This window comes from Oncorhynchus tshawytscha, unplaced genomic scaffold (genome assembly GCF_018296145.1).
Source record: "Oncorhynchus tshawytscha isolate Ot180627B unplaced genomic scaffold, Otsh_v2.0 Un_contig_6862_pilon_pilon, whole genome shotgun sequence".
In the NCBI taxonomy this organism is placed as follows: Eukaryota; Metazoa; Chordata; class Actinopteri; order Salmoniformes; family Salmonidae; genus Oncorhynchus; species Oncorhynchus tshawytscha.
Genome location: NW_024608523.1, coordinates 50,025 through 62,479, shown reverse-complemented (window position 1 = coordinate 62,479; position 12,455 = coordinate 50,025). Strand labels below are relative to the sequence as shown.

The window sequence follows — 12,455 nt, the reverse complement described above, 5'->3', positions numbered from 1 at the left end:
CTATACTGTGTGTCTCTCTCTGTAGTACTCTCTCTCTCTCTCTCTCTCTCTCTCTCTCTCTCTCTCTCTCTCTCTCTCTCTCTCAGGGCTATAAGCATTCAGGTACCATGCGTAGCTCCAGTAGTCCCCGTGGGGCGCGGACTCGCTCCCCGTCCCGAGGGAGAGCAGGGGATAAGGAGGACAGGAGTCGGCAGAGTCGGAGGCAGGGAGGAGGCGGAGGGGGAGCAGGAGAAGGAGGGGGAGCAGGAGAAGGAGGGGGAGCAGGAGAAGGAGCAGGAGGGTAAGATTGACTATGGTTCTGATAGAACCGTTGATGCGTAGTTCCATTATAGCGTGCTCTCTCTCCATCTACAGCAGTGTCAGTTGTCCCTCTCTGCTGTGACTCTAACATGGCACCCAATCCAAACTTGAAATCTGTATTAATAATTTGCACACAAATCTCCCATCAATAGATGGTTTTCACAAAGGTCCAAATTATCCATGCAGACCTCAAGTTAGGATTGGGTCTACTGTGAGGGTTGTTTATAGAGCCAGAACGGCCCATTGGGTAGGAGCCTGTCTCCTGGTTCTGTAGCGTGAATGCAGACACTAACCACAAGGCCACTGAGTTGGTTGTGTGCTGTATGTGCTGTATGCTGAACGCTGCCCCCTCTGGCCAGGGCGGGGTCTGTCAGCAACAATACAGTTACGGCAGCAGGGGGCCAGCGGAGGCGTCTCTACAGTGCCGTCCCAGGACGTGTGTTTGTGGCCACGCGTTCCCACTCCGCCCAGGGAGACAGAGAGATTAGCATCAGCAAGGGAGACAAAGTCAAAGGTGTGTGTGTTTAGTGTGTCTGTGTCAGAGAATGGCCAGGAGATGAAATGTTCATGCTGGTACCCAGGCTAGGTCTCTGTCTGCTGATGTGAGTGGTGTATGTATGAGTCTGTCTAGTGGATGTTGTCTTCCTGTCTTAATGAGAGTATAAGGTCCTTGTTTGTCCTTGTCTTCAATGTCTGCAGGTATGAATATGTGTGTGTCTGTGAGTGAGTCTAAGGTGTTTCCAGGTATGTATGTCTTGGTGAGTACGTAGAGAGGTTTGCATGCCTGTTTGTGTGTTTACATTCCTCTGTGTGTGTTTACATGTTGTGGCTCTTTCCTTGTTGTTGTTTGTGCCTATATGTTGTTTTGTGTATACTGACTGTGTGAGGTAATGGCTCTGACGTGCAACGCTCTTTCCTGTCCCCTCATGCAGTGCTGAGTGTGGGCGAGGGAGGGTTCTGGGAGGGCACGGTTAAGGGACGGACCGGCTGGTTCCCCTCAGACTGTGTAGAGGAAGTGGCAGTCCGTAGCCAGGACAACCGCTCAGGTGAGGCCCTGACCACACACCTGCAGACACACGCAGTGTGCCTCTCTCTCACCCCTCTCATTGGTCAGAAAAACGCACACACACACACACACTTACACACACACGGCAGTGCTGGCTGCTACACACAGACACACAGGCATAAAAAACAACACATTTAGCAGGAGGTCTACAGTTAGGTAGTAACACTGGGGAAGTAAAACTCTTGACTCTCAGAATGATTAGAGCAGCAGAAGCAAGGTGTGGGTTGACAGGGAAGGAAGATCCTACACTAGTCGTAGTAGTGGTGTCTGCCCACCACTAAGGCCTAAGGCAGTGGTAAACACAGCTGGTTTGACTGTATCTAGAGACTCAATAGAGAGACGTTTACTGTCGAGGTTCAGGCTGTAGTCTAACAGCAGCGTGTGACTGTAGTGACACTGTTGGTCAGTGTGGCAGGCAGGCAGCCATCATGCTGATAACACTGTGGTCGTGTGTTTTAGAAAGCCGCAGTGAGAAAGCCAAGAGACTGTTCCGCCATTACACCGTGGGCTCCTACGACAGCTTCGACGCTCCCAGGTAAGGATGGGGAGACTTTCTCTTTCTCTACAGCGTCATACTCAGAGGTCTACCTGGAAGTCAGTGAGTTGACTGATCTTGCCCTGGATATGCTTGGGGTATGTTGGAGTGAGTTGGGTAGCTGTAAGATGTGCTTTGTTAGAGTGATCTACAGTACTGTGTCAACTTGTGTTTGGGACTATGGGTAATATACTGTATATTAACCTCACCTGTGTTGTATGTGTGGAAGTGATCCACTAGAGACTATGATTGGGAGATCTACTGTGCGATGGATTTTAATTGGGTGATCTACTGTGCCATGGATTGTGATTGGGTGAACTACTGTGCAATGGATTGTGATTGGGTGATCTACTGTGCGATGGATTTTAATTGGGTGATCTACTGTGCCATGGATTGTGATTGGGTGATCTACTGTGCGGTGGATTGTGATTGGGTGATCTACTGTGCAATGGATTGTGTTTGGGTGATCTACTGATATCTGAAGTTACATACAGTACTGGTCTGATATCTGAAGTTACATACAGTACTGGTCTGATATCTGATGTTACATACAGTACTGGTCAGATATCTGAAGTTACATACAGTACTGGTCTGATATCTGAAGTTACATACAGTACTGGTCAGATATCTGATGTTACATACAGTACTGGTCAGATATCTGAAGTTACATACAGTACTGGTCTGATATCTGAAGTTACATACAGTACTGGTCTGATATCTGATGTTACATACAGTACTGGTCTGATATCTGAAGTTACATACAGTACTGGTCTGATATCTGAAGTTACATACAGTACTGGTCTGATATCTGATGTTACATACAGTACTGGTCAGATATCTGAAGTTACATACAGTACTGGTCTGATATCTGAAGTTACATACAGTACTGGTCAGATATCTGATGTTACATACAGTACTGGTCTGATATCTGAAGTTACATACAGTACTGGTCTGATATTGATGTTACATACAGTACTGGTCTGATATCTGAAGTTACATACAGTACTGGTCAGATATCTGAAGTTACAGACAGTACTGGTCTGATATCTGATGTTACATACAGTACTGGTCAGATATCTGAAGTTACATACAGTACTGGTCTGATATCTTATTATCTGAAGTTACATACAGTACTGGTCTGATATCTGATGTTACATACAGTACTGGTCTGATATCTGAAGTTACATACAGTACTGGTCTGATATCTGAAGTTACATACAGTACTGGTCTGATATCTGATATTACATACAGTACTGGTCAGATATCTGAAGTTACATACAGTACTGGTCTGATATCTGAACTTCTGTAGACGTCATCGACGTGGCCTCTACTGATGTGCTTGTTGATTATGTTGTCGTTGTTGTTGTTGTTGACTTCCAGATCGCTACGTTGACACTTTGGAGTGTAACTCCTCTCATTAACACCTAGTGATGTAATGTCCTTCTCTTTAATGTCATGTTTTTGCGTGGCGGCTCAGAGAGGCTCTGTTATGAGGCAAACCAATTTAACGGTCCTGGACTTGGAGAATTATTCAAAAAGAAATAAACACACTGCCATCTCGACAACACAAACACACACAAAAGCATTCATTATTTTGCATAATTTCATTTAGACTTACGTGCTCTACCAAGTGACTGACACCTACATGAAAACTCACTAAAACGTTTCTATACCCACATCAGGGATATTTAAACAAATGTACCCGATACGATATAAAACTCCAGGTTGTTTAGTCAGTCTGTGACACTGCTAACTCACTGCTAACTCACTGCTAACTCAATGATAACTCACTGCTAACTCAATGCTAACTCACTGCTAACTCAATGCTAACTCACTGCTAGGTCTGTTTTTATCAGAGCACTAGTGTGGATCCATCTCACCCTGCTTTTTTCCACTCCTCTATATTTGGCTTTGTCACCCCTTCCACCTCTCTCTCTCTATCGCTCCCTTTATTTTTATTCATCACCGTTTTACTCACCCCCTGTTCTTTTTCATTTTCTCTCCATCACCCTCCCTCCCCTGTGGTGTTTCCATCTGGAGAACAGACAGTGAAGGGCACTCTGGAGGGAGAGAGGGATGAACAGAGCAAGAAAGGAGGTGAAGAGGAGAGATTCTACACTATGTAGAAGTAGACGAAGAAGAGAAAAGGGAGAGAGAACGCAGGAGAGGAAATAGACGTGAATGAACAACCCCCCTTTCTCTCCCACTTTCACCTCATCACCTTTCAATCCGCTTTTAGATGGAAGATGTTTTTATATTGACAGTAAGAGATATTGTACACCTCCTGATCTGTCTAATGAAGCAGGCTTTTACTGCTCTGACTAGCTGTGACAGTTTAACAAGGCTTGGTCGAGACGGCAGTCAGCTAAATGAATGGCTTAAATTGATATTGTGGCACAGCGATTACATTAACAAGGATTAGAGGAAGAGGAGAGATGATCAGGGAGAGATGTTCTCCCTCTACACATTTTCACCCCTAGTGTCCATCTTTATCAATCCATTCCTCCTTTCTCCCTATTTGACCTTATCCTCCCTTCTTTACTCCTTCCTTCCTTCCTTCCTTCCTTCCTTCCTTCCTTCCTTCCTTCCTTCCTTCCTTCCTTCCTTCCTTCCTTCCTTCCTTCCTTCCTTCCTTCCTTGTTCTCTTCTTCCATCCAAATAAGCCTCTCTCCTCCGTGCCCCCTCTCTCCCTGTGTCTCAGAGCCCATGGCAGTGAACTCCCCTAGTAACACACATGACAACTGTTCTGGGGCAGCGGTCTGTGAAATAGGGACAAGGAAGCACACACACATTCTGGAGAAGAGTGGATTGTTGCCCTCCATCATAAGAGGTGCTTTCAAATCACATTCTGGTGCACATTGTACATGTTTACATTATAGGTGAACACTCATGCACACATACAATCATACACACATGAGTCACACACACATGACCACACACACGAGTTACACACGAGTCACACATACATGACCACACACACATGAGTCACACACACTAACATGACCAAACACCTGCCAACATTCACTCGCTTGCCCCCTCCCCCTTGTACTCTTTCTCCCTCTCTCACTCTCACTCTCTTTCTCTCTCTCTCTCACTCTCTCCCGCTCTCTCTTTTTTCTCACTCAATCTCTCCCTCTCTCTCTCTTTCTCTCTCTCCCTCTCTCTCTCTACCTCTCTCCCTCTCTCCCTCTCTCTCTCTCTGTCCCTCCCTCACACACACACACACACACGCGCGTGGCCATACACTAAATTCACAGCAGTATAGCTTAACATGCAGAGAGAGAAACAAAAAGAGAGGGAGGGAAGGAGAGAGAGAGAGGAGAAGAACAGCAATAGGCAGTGAAGGCAGAAAGGCACCAGAGAGAGGTAGGGGGAGAGAGAGGGGGAGATTGAGCGAGAGACAGGGAGGCAGAGAGGGAGGGAGGGAAAGGCGACAGAAGACAACATCGACATACATCGAACGAAGCACTGACAGAGATGATGTGAGTGCCTTTTTAAAGAGAATCTCTCTCGCTCTAATTCTCTCTCTTCCTTCTGCTGCTCAGCCCCAGCTGAATCTCTCTTCTTCTTCCTGTCTGTCTTGATGCGTCTCCTTCCTCCCGTTTCCCTGCCTCGCTCTCCTCTTTTCATTCATGTACTCTGCTTTGTTTACAGACAATGTGAGAGAGGAAAGAGGAGGAGAGGGGAGGGGACTGTGTACATGTGTGTGTGTTGATTAAAGGCCATGGGGGAGGGGAGATGTTAAGAGTGATCTAAGGGCATGTAGGGTCACTGAAGTAGAGAGGACGGAAGAGGGGTAGGACAAAACGAGTGCAGAGATTACAGAAATGGGGAAATGGTAGAGACGTGAGATGGGAGGAAGACATAGGTTGACAGGTGGTGAAAAGAGGTAGGAGATGGGGAAAAGAGAGAGAATATAGAATTCACGTGTTGTCTATATTTGGTTTATTAAAGGTGCAATATGCAGAAATCTCTGCCTATTTCCTGGTTGCTAAAATTCTAATAGTTCTCCTGATTTCAGTTCATTTTGACAAAACAAGCAATGCATAGTGTAGAGAATCATTGTACCATCTAAACCACTGTGAAATACATTATCAATAACCAGAAATGTTGTATTTACAGCTGGTTGAAGCTGGTGTACAAAACTGAAAGTAAAAGACGCAAAAACTAAACTTAAGAATGGGAAGCATAGAAATAGCTCACATAGGACACATCTACTGCTTCTTAGACGTGCTTTCAAAGAAGTCAGATTTCTATGTCAATTTGATAATAGATGAATCATCTATCATAATGATCATAAATAGCCTGTATACATATATGAGTTGTGAAAAACATTGTGATTGTGATGACAGGATGCAAGCCTCAGCAGTTCAGAGCAACAATCAGTGCGTTTTACAGTATCTCCCTATCTGGAGTGAGTTACGGCAAGAGAGAGGAGTCAAACAGAACATGGCCTTAACTCATCCAAAATGCATCCGTTCTTGTGAATGGAGAATCATAACTGAGGAGGAAAACAGTGATAGACAGACTCGGTGAATACCACTGGGAGAGATATATACAGAGATAGAAGAAAGGAGAAAGGAATGTGTTTGAGTGTGTGTATGTGTGTGTGCGTCAGTGCGTCTCTTTTCTCTTTATATTCTGTTGGTGTATGAAATAGTCACATACTCAGCAAACAAACCCGATCACCCCTTGGCCCGCTCTTTCTCCCCTCTCACAAAATTACCTCATATCTCTCTCCCTTTTTATGCTAAACCATCTTCCCCCTCACTCACACACTCCCTCCTTCTCCCTCTCTTGTTCCCTTCTCTCTCTCTCTCTCTCTCTCTCTCTCTCTCTCTCTCTCTCTCTCTGTGTCGCAGTCACAGTGAACCATCTCCATCTCTCTCCTGCTCCCTCGTTCTCTGCCTGTCTTAAGTATGAAGGGGCTGGGAGAGCTAGGCCCTCACTCTCTCTCTCTCCATTGCTCTCTCCTCCTCTCCTCCCCTCCCTCGGCTCGTACTCACTGCTCTCTCGCTGGAAGACGAGAAGGAGGAGGAGGAGGGGGGGGGAAATGGCGATGGGGGGATGCGGCGAGGAGGATCTCTCCCTCTCTTCTTCCTGGCCATCGCTAGGCCCCATGAATAGGAGTGTCTGGTTCATTTACAGGTACTGGCTGTTTTTGATTTCTCACTGGTCGCAGGGCTGGAGGATAGAGGGATGGTGAGAGGGAGGGAGGCAGGGAGGGAGGGAGGGAGGCAGTGAGGGAGAGGAGCATGCATGTGGACATGGATGGTAGACTGGAGTGATTAGGAAGACTAATCGATAGACAGATGGGATGTGTTGCAATGCATGAGCCTGTACGTGTGTCCGTGTGTGCGTCTGTGTGTGTGTCTGTGTCTGTGTGTGTAGTGAGGAAGGAGAGACGCATGCACAGCCCGGTACATTAGCAGTAACATTACAGCCTAGCTGTGTCTCCATGTACATTAATCACTCTCCTCTCCCTCTCCGTGTCTGTACGTCTGTCTTCAGTAGCAACAGAGTACCGACACAACTGTCTGATAATTGCTGCTTCTCTCATCTGCAGAATGTGTGTGTGTGTCGTGTTTGTGGGTCTCTGTGTGTGACGGTCTGTGAGCTGTTGCTGATTGAGAACAAGGAATAGGAGGCAGATCTATAACATGTATCCCGCTAGTGGCTCTGCTTCTACTGTGTCTACATATGGTGTGTACGTGTGTGTGTGTTATCAATGTGTGCCCCTGTGTATGTGTACAAACATTAGTGTATAAGAGAATGAGAAGTGGTCTGAGAGGTGCATGCTGTGCCATGGGTAGCAGTCCCCCTTGCTATGCTTCTAGATGATGTTACCAATACTTATAGCAGAGCTGGGACGATAAACCCCACTTATCGCAGGCATTTTGCTGTTACCGTTCACTACGATAAGTATCCTATACTACAGAAATGTGAAGTTCTACACGGGCTTCTACACCTGCATTGCTATTTGGGGTTCTAGGCTGGTTTCTGTACAACACTTAGTGACATCAGCTGTAAGATGCAGAAGCAGATGTAAGAAGGGCTTTATAAATACATTTGATTGATTGATTGAAGTTTGAAATGAAATAAGTTTTCTAATATGGGTGATTGTTAATGGGACAACCATCAAACTAGTAGTTTAAAGGATAATAGTTATGAACTGTGGTTCACATTCATGTTATAAACTGTGGTGCACATTAATGTTATAAACTGTGGTGCACATTAATGTTATAAACTGTGGAGCACATTAATGTTATAAACTGTGGTGCACATTAATGTTATAAACTGTGGTGCACATTAATGTTATAAACTGTGGAGCACATTAATGTTATAAACTGTGGAGTACATTAATGTTATAAACTGTGGTGCACATTAATGTTATAAACTGTGGTGCACATTAATGTTATGAACTGTGGAGCACATTAATGTTATAAACTGTGGTGCACATTAATGTTATAAACTGTGGTGCACATTAATGTTATAAACTGTGGAGCACATTAATGTTATAAACTGTGGTGCACATTAATGTTATAAACTGTGGAGCACATTAATGTTATAAACTGTGGAGCACATTAATGTTATAAACTGTGGTTCACATTACTGTTATAAACTGTGGTACACATTACTGTTATAAACTGTGGTACACATTACTGTTATAAACTGTGGTGCACATTAATTAATGTTATAAACTGTGGTACACATTAATGTTATAAACTGTGGTGCACATTAATGTTATAAACTGTGGTACACATTACTGTTATAAACTGTGGTTCACATTAATTAATGTTATAAACTGTGGTTCACATTAATTAGTGTTATAAACTGTGGTGCACATTAATGTTATAAACTGTGGTTCACATTAATTAATGTTATAAACTGTGGTGCACATTAATGTTATAAACTGTGGTTCACATTACTGTTATAAACTGTGGTACACATTACTGTTATAAACTGTGGTACACATTACTGTTATAAACTGTGGTGCACATTAATTAATGTTATAAACTGTGGTTCACATTAATTAATGTTATAAACTGTGGTACACATTACTGTTATAAACTGTGGTTCACATTAATTAATGTTATAAACTGTGGTTCACATTAATGTTATAAACTGTGGTTCACATTAATGTTATAAACTGTGGTTCACATTACTGTTATAAACTGTGGTTCACATTAATGTTATAAACTGTGGTTCACATTACTGTTATAAACTGTGGTACACATTAATGTTATAAACTGTGGTTCACATTAATGTTATAAACTGTGGTTCACATTAATGTTATAAACTGTGGTGCACATTAATGTTATAAACTGTGGTGCACATTCATGTTATAAACTGTGGTTCACATTACTGTTATAAACTGTGGTTCACATTACTGTTATAAACTGTGGTACACATTAATGTTATAAACTGTGGTTCACATTAATGTTATAAACTGTGGTTCACATTAATGTTATAAACTGTGGTGCACATTAATGTTATAAACTGTGGTGCACATTCATGTTATAAACTGTGGTTCACATTACTGTTATAAACTGTGGTTCACATTACTGTTATAAACTGTGGTTCACATTAATGTTATAAACTGTGGTTCACATTAATTAATGTTATAAACTGTGGTTCACATTACTGTTATAAACTGTGGTTCACATTAAAGTTATAAACTGTGGTTCACATTAATGTTATAAACTGTGGTGCACATTAATGTTATAAACTGTGGTACACATGAAATAATGTTGTAAACTGTAGTTCACATTAAAGTTATAAACTGTGGTTCACATTAATGTTATAAACTGTGGTGCACATTAATGTTATAAACTGTGGTACACATGAAATAATGTTGTAAACTGTAGTGCACATTAATTAATGTTATAAACTGTGGTACACATTAATGAATGTTATAAACTGTGGTTCACATTAATGTTATAAACTGTGGTGCATATTACTGTTATAAACTGTGGTTCACATTAATGTTATAAACTGTGGTGCACATTACTGTTATAAACTGTGGTTCACATTAATTTTATAAACTGTGGTGCACATTAATGTTATAAACTGTGGTGCACATTAATGAATGTTATAAACTGTGGTGCACATTAATGTTATAAACTGTGGTGCACATTAATGAATGTTATAAACTGTGGTTCACATTAATGAATGTTATAAACTGTGGTGCACATTAATGAATGTTATAAACTGTGGTGCACATTAATGAATGTTATAAACTGTGGTTCACATTAATGAATGTTATAAACTGTGGTGCACATTAATGAATGTTATAAACTGTGGTGCACATTAATGAATGTTATAAACTGTGGTGCACATTAATGAATGTTATAAACTGTGGTGCACATTAATTAATGTTATAAACTGTGGTGCACATTAATGAATGTTATAAACTGTGGTGCACATTAATGAATGTTATAAACTGTGGTGCACATTAATGAATGTTATAAACTGTGGTGCACATTAATGAATGTTATAAACTGTGGTGCACATTAATGAATGTTATAAACTGTGGTGCACATTAATGAATGTTATAAACTGTGGTTCACATTAATGAATGTTATAAACTGTGGTGCACATTAATGAATGTTATAAACTGTGGTGCACATTAATGAATGTTATAAACTGTGGTGCACATTAATGAATGTTATAAACTGTGGTGCACATTAATGAATGTTATAAACTGTGGTGCACATTCATGTTCTAAACGTATCATTCTAGTTATGGTTATAGCATTAATTGAAGTAATTTATCAGGATAGGGATTTTTGTCCATATCCCCCAGTTCTAACTTCTAGATTGTGTTGCATGGATCAGTTACATTGGAGATACAGTAGGTATGTATGTAGGAGGAACATGGTTAGATGATTGTGTGGTGTTATTACGGTATGCACAACCTTGAGTTGGTGACAGACTTGATGACAGGAGAGCTTGTGTCAATATAGATACCACTGGGCTGCAGTCCAGAGGAATGTTTGTGTGAGGAACATAACCAACCTAACAAACCAATCCCCATGGTGTCGCGGGTCCCAAATTACACCTTATTCCCCATATAGATCCCATTCATCTCTGGTCAACAGTGGTGCACTAGGCTCAATTATGAGGAAGGTGTCATTACAGATGGATGCAGTCCGTGATTGTGTGGTGCTCATTGGTTCATGCTGGCAAATGACTGTATTTAAGTGAGTTGCTATGCGAGTTGCTATGCCAGTGGAGGGGACGGCCTGGGTGAAGAAGAAGAAGGGAAGAAAAACAGTCAAGCAACATACAGTACGTAAACATTATTAAAGGTAAACAGTATGTTGACAGTAGCTAGTTGAATCATTGGATGACTGGTTAACTACCTAAACTAGGTCTTCCAAAAGGGGATCAAGTGGCTGACATGCAGGTGCTTGTGGGTATTCTCACTTCTTCTGTGGTCTTTCCATGATAGCTCCATGTACTCTAGTTAGATAGCAACTGGAAACTGCCAATTATCGTCATCTCCCATACTCATTATCCCCTGTTTATTCATGAGGCTATTTTAGCGAGGCGGACCAACATAACCTGACCTCTTTATTGGCTCTACATGTGAGGATTCTTCTTCTTTGGATGACTACGTCTGTGTCATCAGAGCACCTAGCTGTGCATACATTTCTCTCTTCCAGTGTTGTCAGGCCTCTCTATATTACATCAGCTAGATCCTACGTCCTGTAGCTTGTTGCTCAGGCAACCGTCATCATCATATATAGCCTAGCATCTTAGAGAGTGAGGTTCTGGAACAACATCTCTGGTCTTTCTGTCAACCAACCCAGCGCAATCTCACTGTACCTCGCCCAGTCGCCGACACAAGGCTGCCCAGCGAGCCCCTGGTCTGGTGCATTATGTCATCGGCTGACCCCTGGACACAGGAAATACAAAACCCACTGCCCAGCTCTGGGGAGTCAGAGCGAGTCAGTTAAATGTATTAATTAATGTGCTTAAAAAATGTGCCCTCATTTCAGAAGGTCCCTGACCCCTCCCACCTCCCTCTCTCTCCCAGGATTAAGGCTCCCTCCTGGGGCAGTGTGCATGTATGCAGGGGGATACCTATCCCTACCTCTCTCTCCTACCTCTCTCTCCTACCTCTCTCCTACCTCTCTCTCCTACCTCTCTCTCTCCTACCTCTCTCTCTCTCCTACCTCTCTCTCTCCTACCTCCCTCTTCTACCTCTCTCTCCTACCTCTCTCTCTACCTCTCTCTCTCTCCTACCTCTCTCTCTCCTACCTCTCTCTCTCTCCTACCTCTCTCCCTACCTCTCTCTCTCTCCTACCTCTCTCTCCTACCTCTCTCTCTCCTACCTCTCTCTCCTACCTCTCTCTCTCCTACCTCTCTCTCCTACCTCTCTCTCTCTCTACCTCTCTCTTTCCTACCCCTCTCTCTCTCCTACCTCTCTCTCCTACCTCTCTCTCTCCTACCTCTCTCTCCTACCTCTCTCTCTCTCTCCTACCTCTCTCTCTCCTACCTCTCTCTCTCCTACCTCTCTCTCCTACCTCTCTCTCTCCTACCTCTCTCT

At 42.9% G+C, this 12,455-nt stretch overlaps 1 protein-coding gene across 1 annotated transcript in view; it reads left to right on the top strand.

Moving 5' to 3' along the window:
• Positions 1-224: 224 nt before the first annotated feature.
• The window catches only part of LOC112259251 (SH3 and multiple ankyrin repeat domains protein 1-like), a gene marked incomplete at its 5' end in the record, with an annotated part of 30,033 nt that continues 17,802 nt past the window's right edge, over positions 225-12,455 (top strand). Inside the window, 4 exons of the mRNA XM_042313317.1 lie at positions 225-280; positions 660-814; positions 1,233-1,346; positions 1,826-1,901. Of these exons, the coding sequence (XP_042169251.1) occupies positions 225-280; positions 660-814; positions 1,233-1,346; positions 1,826-1,901 (401 nt within the window). The remainder of the gene's footprint in view (positions 281-659; positions 815-1,232; positions 1,347-1,825; positions 1,902-12,455) is intronic.